This window comes from Accipiter gentilis, chromosome 34 (genome assembly GCF_929443795.1).
Source record: "Accipiter gentilis chromosome 34, bAccGen1.1, whole genome shotgun sequence".
Classification (NCBI taxonomy): domain Eukaryota; kingdom Metazoa; phylum Chordata; class Aves; order Accipitriformes; family Accipitridae; genus Astur; species Astur gentilis.
Window position 1 is genome coordinate 16,441,820 of NC_064913.1, and position 11,764 is coordinate 16,453,583.

The following is an 11,764-nucleotide window of genomic DNA, read 5'->3' on the forward strand; positions in this document are numbered from 1 at the left end:
TCCTGTGAATTTAAGCCTGCACCCTCACACCTCAACTACACTTGATCTAGCAGCTAGCAGACAGGGCAGGAGGTGGTCGGATCCTCCTCACCCAGCTCCTGGCATGCCATCCTGTCTCCTCCCAGATGGTCAGCACTGGATCTCATGTGATACCCTGGGGAACCAGCTTTGGGAGCTGTGCTGGCAGAAATCTATCATATTTGGGGGCAAGATTCATTTCTTACTCCTTTTGCTCCCTGAAACAGCTCACTGCTAGGTCAGATGAGCACTAGAGCTGGTACCAAGAAAGCACCAGAAGCAAGCGACCTGTGCTGGGACAGGGGTTCACCTACTCCAGTATTAGTATTGGCTTAGTTCCAATATTGTGACTCCCTTGGAGTCACAACCAACATTTGGGGGAAGTGTCTTTGATAAGCAGCTTTTTTTGCTAGCAGTTATGTTATTTACCCTTCAAAGTAGTAGACGTGCTGGTGGAAACCTTCCTTTGGTAGCTAGGCAGCAGGTGGAGAAGGGTACGTGTGTGATTTGATGTTTAGCCTGGGCTGGCAGTTATGAAGCCTGGCCTCCAGATGCCATTTTTGCTCCCCTTTTATTGAAACTGCTGCAGGGAGGAATGATTCAACAGTGAAGCAGGAATGCAAGCACCATTTTAACACGAAGCCCCATAGTATGTTTTGAAAGCATAACAAAAGGTGTCGATGACAAAGGAGCCCGAGTGCAGTCAGGGAGTCAGGATATCCCAATAGCCTCTCTCTGGGCATCCCAGTAGGGAGACAGGACCATTTACCATTAACTGCAACCTACTATACACACTGTCTATCTTGTCTTATTATGCAGCCCTTACGAAATAGTTGGCATTATTACCTGTACCAAAATTCATCCACTGCGGATTCTCCCACCCTGTCCCCCCTAAGGAAGACTGAGCTTGTAACATGCAGTAGGGCTAGGAATGTATTTGGTCAAAAGCCAAGTCTAGAAGCCCTGGAGTGAAAATTTCTAAATCCAGTATAATCTGCAGTGCCCTGTGCTGAAACACACAAAAAGAGAATCGCCATTTAGAAGAGGTACTTATTTTATTATATATGAGTGTCCACAACAGCATTTTAGGACAGGAGGGAACTTTTATTCAAATACATCTACTGACAAAAGGGACTTACCCAAACTGGAATTTCACCAGAATAGAATTGCTCCACCCTGCTCACCACCAAAACAGCACCTACTATATTATATGGGCAATGAGTTCAACAAAGAATCACAAGCAGTGACGTCCTGTCACATCCCTGACTCCATTTCCAGAGGCATCCCACTGACTCTTACAAGGGTTCATGCCTAAGTGCTGGCCAGACTTAACCTTTAGTACTAATGATATATAGCAAGCTCATGGATAAGAATGCTGTAATTTTTGAAACATACGGTCATCACTAGCATATACATTGGGTGTTTCTTGTTGTTTTGGTGGGGTTTTTGTTGGCTTTTTTTTTTAATTTCTTATTTTAAAAATCACTGCTGCTGAGCACAGTGGGATGCAGCAGTTTCATTTCCACTGCTGCCCAGTGAATTGTTTCAGGTTTCCTCTCCTTTCCCTGTCACGCAGAGAGTTTGTTCGGATTTCCTCTCACTTTCCTCATTGTTCTGGGAGCAGCGGAAATGGCACACTTGGAATCCAGTGACAGATGCTCAGGTACGTCAGCATTTCCACTGTGAACACACCCAGCCAGGCTTCCCAAACAGCAAGGGAAAGGGAGGTCTGCTCAGAAATGCAGTCATGAGTTCCATTTTGCAGTCAGCTCTGCTATCCTTTCAAAGCCCAGGTTCTTGGATAGGTTAGCAACCTTTTCCCTAAAACAAAGGAAGTTCACCTAGATGCAAGGTTGCCCTTCTGCAGTCAGCATCGTGACTACAAATCAGAGAGGCCACACCCAGACCAGTTGGAAACCAATGAGCTCAGGAACTACCTTCGTGACATGATATTTTGATGCTGCTCTCCCTCAGAGGGCACTAAATCCATCACCATTTTCACTTCTCACTGTGGGCTTGCAGGCTCCCTGCCTGAGTCACAACAGCAGCAATCAAGAGAGCTGGGGGTGTGTTTGCATCCATACCCATCCCCTATTCTCTTATTTCATGCTGTGAGTTGCCACAGTTCAGTTTATTTTACGTATTTCTGGGACTTCAAAGTTGCACATTGGCAATTACCATAAACTGGAAAACAAGGTGGAACAATGACAGTTCTCTTCTTTTTTTCCCTTTACTAGGTCAAAATGTTTCATACCAGCACTCCTGAAGAAGTTAATTTGCTCTTTATATGTATTATATATATAAGTTGATATATGTTCTGATATTTTTTGTGCCTGGCTAGCTCATTTTCTCTTGTTCTTTCACAACCGTAGAATTTATGAATACAGAATGCCACCACACATGCTGCCTAAGCGGTGCAAACGCTGAGCTGGAGGTCAGCGGCTTAGCCACTTGCGGTTAATGCCAAGCAGGCGGGTTTTCACACAGCCAGTTCTGTGTGCTCTTATCCCAATACAGGCGGCCACAGCTCCGTAACAACCCCTTCCCTGGAGGGCTCTCTGGAGTTCAGCGAAAATCCACCCACGGTTTCTAATTTAGCCAAGCACAGCACTCGCCACGTAAATCACCCCCCTCCCCGTGCAGAAGCCCAATTACGTCTGAAGAAAACAAGCCTTGAACACATTTAGAGGAAAGGCCTCCTCAAGCGTGCTGCTCGACAACCTGGCGCACAGTCAGGGTGTTCGCACAGAGGCGGCAGCTCCTTCACCTCAGGAGAGGAGACAAGGACGGCACTCGGTGCCCCGAGCGTCACACCCGCTGCCCGGAGGGCTGCGCCGTGAAGGATCCCGGGCGCAGAAGACGCCTTCTGCCCTCAGGCAGACGAGACGGCCCGTACCTCACGGCAGCGCGACCGCCATCGCAGCGCGGCCCGCCCGGCGCCGGCCGCCCACAGCAGCGGCCATAGCGACCGCCACGGCAGGTAACGGCCGCCGCGCGCGGCCCCTGGAGCCCCGCCCCGCCCGCTCCGATTGGCTCTTTCCTCCGAACTACGAATCCCTTAACGCCCCAAGGGAGGGGAGGCGGGACTACAGCTCCCAGAGTGCTCTGCGCCGCCTCAGGCGGGGACGGTGCAAAATGGCGGCAGGAGGCGAGGAAGGGCGGGCGGCGGAGCCGGAGCCGGAGCCGGCAGCGGAGCCGGAGGTGGCGGCGGAAGAGCCACGGAGCTTCAAGGATCTGGTGAGCCCGGGCTGGAGCCGCTTCTGCCCCTGCTGCTCCCTCCGCCGTCCCGCATATCCGGCCGGGGGAAGCTCCTCGCACAGCCCGGTGTGGCAGGCCGTGCAGGCCGCAGGCGGCCCAAGGCCCGGCGGGGCCGCCGGTTCGCGGGGGGGGGGGGGGGGGGGGGTGGCAGACTCATGGGCCGCCTCGATCCGTGGGCGTCGTGCCGTGCTTGGGCAGGAGGTCTGGGGAGTTCAGGCCTCTGCTCCGGTGAGGTTGGCCTTGCTGCTCTGCTCTGTGCTGCTCAGCTGGCTGGCTGTATCTTCAGTTGCGTTAACTTGCCCAGGTGTTTTCCTTTTTCCGTGCTCGTGGGATATCCCCAGAGGGGAAGAGAGACAGCTGGGGGTGCGTGGAAAGATCCTTGTGTAAGCTAGGGGGGAATGACTAGTTTCTTGCTGATGGCAGTTACCTCTGGCGGTTTTGAACAAATCTGCAGAGTTACTGCTGGAGGCGAGGACCACTGTGAGCAGCCTGCCCTTTCATGTAGTTGCAGTGAGGGTCTGATGGGATTTGTCTCTGCTAGAAACAAGCTTGGCTGTGTTGCAGCATGTTTTTAACGTAACTGTATGATTTAATTTAGGTCTCCTTGGTGATGCCTGTGCCCCTTTTCTCTTTTCACTAATGTGCAGGGAGTGACAGATGTCCTGTGTGAAGCTTGTGACCAGTTAGGATGGAAGATGCCAACAAAGATCCAAGTTGAGGCTATTCCAGTGGCTCTCCAAGGTGAGCAGTGTGCTTCTCTGATCCCGAATCTGGGGATGCCCCAGGAGCTCTATGTGAATGAATTTTGCTAAGTGAGAAGTAAGTGGCAGGGATGAGAGTGTTCTCACTTCTTCATCATTGAAGATTTCTGTCTAGAAGTAGTCTCTGTGTTCATTCTTGCGTCCTTCCCAGGTGGAGCTTAGAATACTAATTTCTCCTTTAACACTGCCCACGATTGCAAACTTTCAAATGGGTACAAATGTGGGTTCTTGAACATTCACTACTGTTGCATAGTTCTGACGCTCCATGTTAAACAGATTTATTGTCAATCATTTGAGCTGCTAGTTTGTATCAACCATTTTCTTTCTGAAATACTCAAGGATACACAGGAAACTTCTGATAGATTTAGGGCTGTGCCTCTTCTGGTAGAGACCTACAGTGTGTGTCTGAAATTGGAGATGCCTTGACTGATTATATAGCTTGTATAATCTGCTTTGCTGTGAGCAGGCAATTCTTAGAAATTAGAATTCTGGAGTGAATAATAACCAAACCACAGTGACTTTCTGTATACATCCTGGAATTATAGGAAAATAAATTACTGAATCCAGCAAGCATTTCTGCCTCTAGAATATTTGGCTGGTTGTTGTTGTTTTTTAAAAAAAACAAGCAAACAAACAAACAAAAACCAAACAAAACCCCAATGTGAAGCAAGAACAGATTTATGTAGTGACAGAATGAGAATAAACTTTCAGTGTCTACTCTGTCCTAGTACTTTACTGTTGTCAGACTCTACTCCATATATAAGAATCTCTTGACAAAAACAAAAGTAAGATTGCATTCCTGAGAAGTTGTCTCCAGTTTAAGGCCTTTTGACAGCATGTTCTTCTCAACTGTAGAAGTTTAGGAGATCAAAATGGATTCTACTGATGAATCCTACCCTGTTGCCTGCACTGGTTTTGGACAAAGGATTTGCTGTCCTAATCCTTCCTGCTGCAAACCGGTTTAGATTACTCTCTTAATCAATGGCATAAAATTGATTGTGGCTTGTGAAATGTGAGTTTGGTAGTTCTGTTGTCTTGTAGTTGGTATCACCGAAGTCTCAAACACTAGCATCTTATTTCCTTGTAAGCCAGTAAACAAACAACAGTTGGTCTAGAATACTTACCCAGATAGAAGCAATAGGCTGTAAATGGACAGACAGGTTTGACAAATAATAAAGCTTTTCTGAACCTAAAGTTTGTATGAAAACCTGTATATTGGCAGAAGTTTAACTAGAGAATGGAAAAGGATGGAGACTGTAATATTGTACAAATGAAGTTGTGCTCTAAAAATGCTGCAGAGATGTTCTGAAATTCTTTGTTTTGGCCCTTTGTTCTTCTTTGCCTTTTGCGTGTCTCCTTTTTTTCCTATCCTTAGGGAATTCTTGTGCTTTACTGCACAGTGCTTTAAAGGCTTCTTTCTCTGGTCTAGATTTGTAATAGGTCTTTTCCTCATTGCTGCTCCTTGTAGGCAGAGATATCATTGGACTGGCAGAAACTGGCTCTGGAAAAACAGGAGCCTTTGCTTTGCCAATTCTTCAAGCACTGCTGGAAACACCTCAGCGATTATTTGCTCTTGTCCTCACACCAACAAGGGAGCTGGCCTTCCAAATCTCAGAGCAGTTTGAAGCCCTTGGATCTTCCATTGGTGTCCACAGTAGTAAGTAGCTTTGTGATACTGGAGCATTTTTCCTGAAGACTGCTGAAGTTTGAAACTGAAATTTGTCAGCTCTAGATTGCAAAGGAAAAAGTACAGAGTATTTGTATGGAGGGTTGAACAAAAGGTGAGAAAAGCTCGTGATGCTGGAAGACAGAGATCTGATATCAGGTTTGGGAAAGAAAGACTATGGTCTTTCCTTATGGAGTAGTCTTCACCTCTTCTGCATCTTATATCCAAACAGTTAAAGATGGAAGTAGAAGATAATCTTATCTGGTGTCTGAAGATAATCAGTTGTCTGGTGAAATTGCAGAGAACTCCACTCTGTAGTGTGATATAGTTTAATCTTTCCTTCAGACTGTCTGTATTGGTTCCTTAGATATTCTCTATAAACATAAAAGTTTTCTGGGTATTTTTAGAATTCCTGGATTTTTGCAGCTGAGTTAAGCTGCAAGGAATAGAATCTGCCTGTAACTCTTTCAACTGTGAAAAGAAAATATCCAGGGTCAGTAAGGACTCAATTGTATGGCTTAAGAGGCCTGGGAAGGTCAGGTGTGCTAAAATAAGGTGAATTCTCATAAATGTATGTAGCCTTTCATTTGTACAGAGTTGTTGTGGGTGGCAGGGAGTAGGAGGAAACACTATAGTACCAGGGTCTGGCTGGTGCTACACTGAGAGATTCACTGTATTTTTTTTTTTGTTCTGCAGCGGTTATTGTGGGTGGAATTGACACGATGTCTCAATCTCTGGCCTTAGCCAAGAAACCACATGTAATAATTGGTAAGTTCACGTGCTGGGGGTACAGGGTATGAATATTACCAAACTGCAGTTGTCCAAAGAAAGAGTGCCAAAAGGTTTTGTGCATTTGAAGAAGTGAGAGTACATCCTTCATTTGTTTTTGTCCTGAGATCTGAGTACTGGCTTGTTAATTTTTCTCAAGTATACACCAGTAGCCTTGCTGCTACAAGCTCATTCCAAAGCATTCCTGCTAGACTGCCTTTGGCTTGGTTTTTCATTCTCCTCAAGTATTCAAAATGCTGGTCTCATCCTTCTCGGTACAGCTCATCTACAGTCTGTCTTGTTTTGCATGTTTGGTTTTGGGGTTTTTTTACGGGGAGAAGGGGAAGGAGGACATTCTTCAGAGAGTCTGACTCCATTAGTCTTACTTCAAAACATTCTAAAGATATCCTATAAAAGAATCCTTCCCACAAAGCAACCTGCCTTTACTTTTCTTGGGCAAAGAATCCGATTTCTGTAATGGACTACTCTCTTGCTTCTTTGGATCTTTTCCTTTGCTTTTATTCTAAATTTGCTCTCGTGATTTTGTTGGTAGCAACCCCGGGCCGTCTAGTTGATCATCTGGAGAACACAAAGGGCTTCAACTTACGAGCTCTGAAGTTCCTAGTGATGGATGAGGCTGACAGGATCCTTAACATGGATTTTGAGACAGAGGTAGGAATCTGCTAAAAGAAGAGCTTGGAACACTGGATGAGTCCCTTTAAAATCGCTTCATACAGCCACATAGTAAACACTGAGCTGTTCTGTAGAAATTAATAGCAAATTATAACTAAGATCTAAGAATTGCACAAAAGCCTATGGTGGGAATAGATCTTTAGCAGAGTTCTGCAGAACACTAGCAAGACAGTAGGAGGCATTTTGTCTCTGAAATCTACTGGTTTCTCTGGAGCGCATGACATTGACACAGTTACTGTAGAACATGGTCACACGCACATTCCTATAGGAATATTGCCTGATACTTGCACTGCTATTGGACTTCTGGAGTTCACACTGCCTAATTGTCAGCAAGCTATCAGCCTACACCTCTCCTTTAGAAGAGGGGAAGTCTGTTCCTACTGTGAGTCTAAGTTGCACACATGTATTACTGTTCATTTGGATGATCATTATATTTGGAGTAGGCTTATGTCTTGATTGCTGTTGTATTCAGCATTTCCATTTCCTTTCTATTTTTACAGGTGGATAAGATATTAAAAGTGATTCCTCGAGACAGAAAGACATTCCTGTTTTCTGCTACCATGACCAAGAAGGTGAGAGCAGAGTACTCTGCTTTAGTTCTTCCATCAGGCTATACTGTTGACTAGACTGTATGATGCAGGTTTCTGACAAGATCTCTGTCCATCTAGTACTAACTTACATTGATCTTCCCAGGTTCAAAAACTCCAGCGTGCTGCTCTGAAGAATCCTGTTAAATGTGCTGTGTCTTCCAAATATCAGACAGTTGAAAAACTACAGCAGTACTACATTTTCATCCCCTCCAAATTCAAGGTAGTGCCACTTCTCTTTCTTCCCTCTTCTGATGGTGTCTTGTCTTGCTGTTCCCACACCTGCGCAATATCTTGCCATCTTTGCTGGCTTATACTTACTCTTTAATGTGGCAGCATATGTGATTATCTCTGGGGTTTTTTTTGTTTGGTTGGTTTTTTTTTTCCTTTCTTTCTTTCTCTTTTCTTCTCTCTCTCTCTTTACAGGACAGCTACCTGGTTTACATCTTGAATGAACTAGCTGGAAACTCTTTCATGATATTCTGTAGTACATGTAACAACACTCAGAGGACTGCTCTACTGCTTCGCAACCTGGGGTTCACTGCCATTCCCCTCCATGGGCAGATGAGTCAGGTATGGGCATACCCCACACAATGCAGTAGACAGGAGAAATGGGAAATGGGAAATTTTGGGAAATTGGGCTGCACCATACTGAGTCACAACTACCTTACAGAAGGAGTATTTCACAGCTAGTGGACTGGACTGATCCCTAGAAATTTAACTAAAGTGAATGCTGCCTTTGATTCTGTAATAGTTCAGAAAGAAGTTAGAGAAGTGAAGTTTTTGAGTAGTTTCTCCCCCAGTTCTTCTGTACCAGTATTTAAACAAGAGCGTATTAACCAGAATGAGCATTACTCTCTCATTCCCTTTTGGCCTCCTCTCTTCCAGAATAAACGCTTGGGCTCTCTGAACAAGTTCAAGGCAAAGGCACGTTCTATTCTGCTGGCTACTGATGTTGCAAGCAGAGGTCTGGACATCCCACATGTAGATGTGGTGATAAACTTTGATATTCCTACACACTCTAAGGTAAGCTAGTCTGTGCCAGCTGAGAGCACACTTCTGGTCACTGGGAGTTGTAGTGAAGCTAGACAAAGGAACAAAACCACCTTTTCTCTGTTCTGCTGACTGGAGGTCTAGTTCACACTTCCCTAGATTAAAAGATGTAGTTCAGCCTCTGCAATTGAGTTGGTATCTCAGTTTGGTTGGGTGGCCTCATCTGGATTGCAGAACTGATCCCATAAGTGGAGAGGGGAAGTGAGAGATGTTCTGTGTCTTTGTATCTCTGCTTAGAGTATGTGTTTCGCCGTATTACATTAAAGGGCTTCTAGACTTTGGAAATAGTTTTAACATATTGCTGGTTTCAGGTAGTCATCTCTGTAGCTGTGATCCAGGTCTGCCTTCACATTTTAAACTGTGTTTAAAAAAACACAACCAAACAAAAAAAAACCCAAAACCCCACATCTCACCCCACCCCCACCCCCCCCCCCCAAAAAAAAAAAAAAAAAAAAAAAAAAAATTAAAATTCTCCCATTATGCTCAATGAGGATTTGATCAAGAAAGATGTCTTTAATACGTTTCACCTTCATATCACAAAAGTACAGCAAACTGAAAAAAAGTGAGTTACTAAGTCTCTACCTTATAGAAAGTATAGTATTACCTTGGGGGTATGACTTTGTTTCCCAGCCTAGTTTCAGAAAGCATACCATTAACATGCATTTCAGGAATTGTTATTGTTCCTTATAATGATCAGAGATACTATACATTGCAAACAGAAGAAAATATGGTGGTTCTTTTGAAGACACTGCCTTTGACATTGTAGAAGGACAATGGTTAAAAAAAATAATGGTGGGGGCAGCAGCTTGAATGACATCGTTAGTTTTTGTGCCCCTCCCTGTTGTCTAACCATGTCATAGAACACATCTTTTCTCATGATGCTTCCTTTCTCTACAGATCCTGCATGGAGAAGCGAGTTTTTTAATTTCCATAAAGCAGTATAAAACCTGGAAAACAGCCTGGAAAACCATATAAACAGAAGATGCTCAATAGATCAGACGCTTCCAAATTGTTTTTGTTCATCCTACCTTTCACTGTGCTTGTCAAATTTAAATCTACTTGCTGCAGGGTTTGTCTGGAAGGCAGACTATGTAGAGCACTAGATTCCAAGACTGAAAATGCAGACATTAGCTCACTTTAAATATCAGCTTTCCAAGGAAGTGATAGTTCATTAGCAAAGTCATGTATCACAACTTTCGTCCTGCAGTCTTGAATAATTGGAGGTGATCTCCTTCAGAAAGAGAGGAATTCAAATGTTGAAACCAAAGATATGCCTCCACAAGCCAGCATCTTCTCAAATCCTAATGCTGCACGGGGTCCTGAGTATTTAATCCTGGCTGTATTTTCTCCCCATTTTCTTGTTCTTTCCTAAAGAAAGATTATATGGGCTGATTCCCCATAACTTCTGTTCTGTGTTTGGTGCACATATCTTACTGCTTATCACGAAAATTTTTTTCAGGATTACATTCATCGTGTTGGGAGAACAGCTCGAGCTGGGAGATCTGGCAAATCTATCACCTTTGTCACACAGTAAGTGTTAAAATATGGCAGACCTACTCTTCCCAGCTGTGTTTCACAGCAGAATACATCTGACCTCATCCTGGGTGAGAAGAAAATACTACTTTTCATTTTGAGGTGCCTCCTGGATTTATTTAGTTAAAGGGGAGAGAATTCTAAGCCCAGGGTGGGGAGGGAGAAAGGTCTAGGATAAATTCTAGAAGCAGGCACGTAATGAGCAGAATTAACTGTTTATAACTTGATTGTATAATATACATACATTTTTATAATACATAATACAGGTTAAGTAAGTGTGGTTTTTTTGATAAATACTGAAGTATTTGTCTAAAAAAAGGCTTTGCCAAATACTTTGAACTGAGATGAGCTGAATAAATCAGTGAAGACATCCCCAACGACGGCATCGTTCGGATGCAATTATGAGTTGCTTGTAAGACCATCAGCACAAGCTAACAGTATCTGTGGGCTGGAGATAAGGGGTGATGTCTGTGGGTGGTGACAGCTGAAGCAATCTCTAGAGGGCTGATTCAAACTGGTGTCTTGTCTTTTCTCAGGTACGATGTAGAGCTGTTCCAGCGCATTGAACACCTGATTGGCAAGAAGCTGCCAGCATTCCCCATGCAAGAGGAAGAAGTTATGATGCTGACAGAGCGTGTGGCTGAGGCCCAGAGATTTGCTCGAATGGTGGGTGCTGGCTTTTTGTCCCTCTTCTCACTGTTGTAGTCTGAATTTCCTCGGGTGCCAGAACTCTTGGTTAATGAATGTCTTGATCGCATTGCAGGAGCTGCGGGAGCAGGGAGAGAAGAAGCGATCTCGCAATGATGATGATGACACAGAAGAAGCTATTGGTGTCAGGAATAAGGTGGCAGGTGGGAAGAAGAAGAAAAGGAAAGCCTTCTAGTTCACTATTTGGACAGATTTTTTTATGGCTACATGAGCTCGGCAAAAACAGTCTACCAAGCCACCTCCAGTGGATTTTTTCAGAACTGCTTAGGAAATTGGGCAGTCCACCTGGAAAGCAGCTTCCTCTCTTCTGCTTCACCAGTTACAGACTGAGCTTGGCCCATTGTGGTACCATGGGACCAGACTTCCTTTCAGAGACACCAGACCATCACCTCTAGACCTGAAAGCAGCTGTGGTCTGGCCCTGCTCATTCACAGAGAGGTGCAGTGTGAATGCAACTTTCCCACTGCTGCAGCCTGTCTCACTACCCAAAGTCACCGAGTGCACCCGGGGTCAGAGAGGTCTGTCAGAAGAAAGAGAGGAAAAAGTTAAAAGTAACTGCGTTTCCACAGCACAGCTGTGATGCCCTTGCCTTAGTGAAAGGACATGTGGTGTGGAGAATTCCAAATATATTTTGCTTAATTTTAAAGCTACCTGGTTTTCCTTGTCTTATCGCTGCCATGTTCTGCTCATTTTGAGTGTCAACTCTGCCAGAAGGTTTT

General features: G+C 44.6%; 1 protein-coding gene across 2 annotated transcripts; it reads left to right on the forward strand.

The window, feature by feature from the left end:
* Positions 1-3,133: 3,133 nt before the first annotated feature.
* Positions 3,134-11,695, forward strand: DDX47 (DEAD-box helicase 47). 2 transcript variants are annotated; one of them, XM_049792108.1, is made up of 12 exons: positions 3,134-3,255; positions 3,924-4,017; positions 5,506-5,694; positions 6,400-6,471; positions 7,025-7,143; positions 7,665-7,736; positions 7,858-7,974; positions 8,178-8,324; positions 8,640-8,777; positions 10,264-10,334; positions 10,874-11,003; positions 11,101-11,695. In XM_049792108.1, the coding sequence occupies exons 1-12, from the start codon at positions 3,154-3,156 to the stop codon at positions 11,218-11,220; spliced, it is 1,371 nt and encodes a 456-aa protein (XP_049648065.1). In that variant the 5' UTR covers positions 3,134-3,153; the 3' UTR covers positions 11,221-11,695. The 2 variants fall into 2 exon arrangements, 1 of the variants encoding a protein (XP_049648065.1); XR_007504620.1 differs by lacking the exon at positions 11,101-11,695 and having other exon boundaries at positions 9,702-10,334; positions 10,874-10,952.
* Positions 11,696-11,764: the final 69 nt, after the last annotated feature.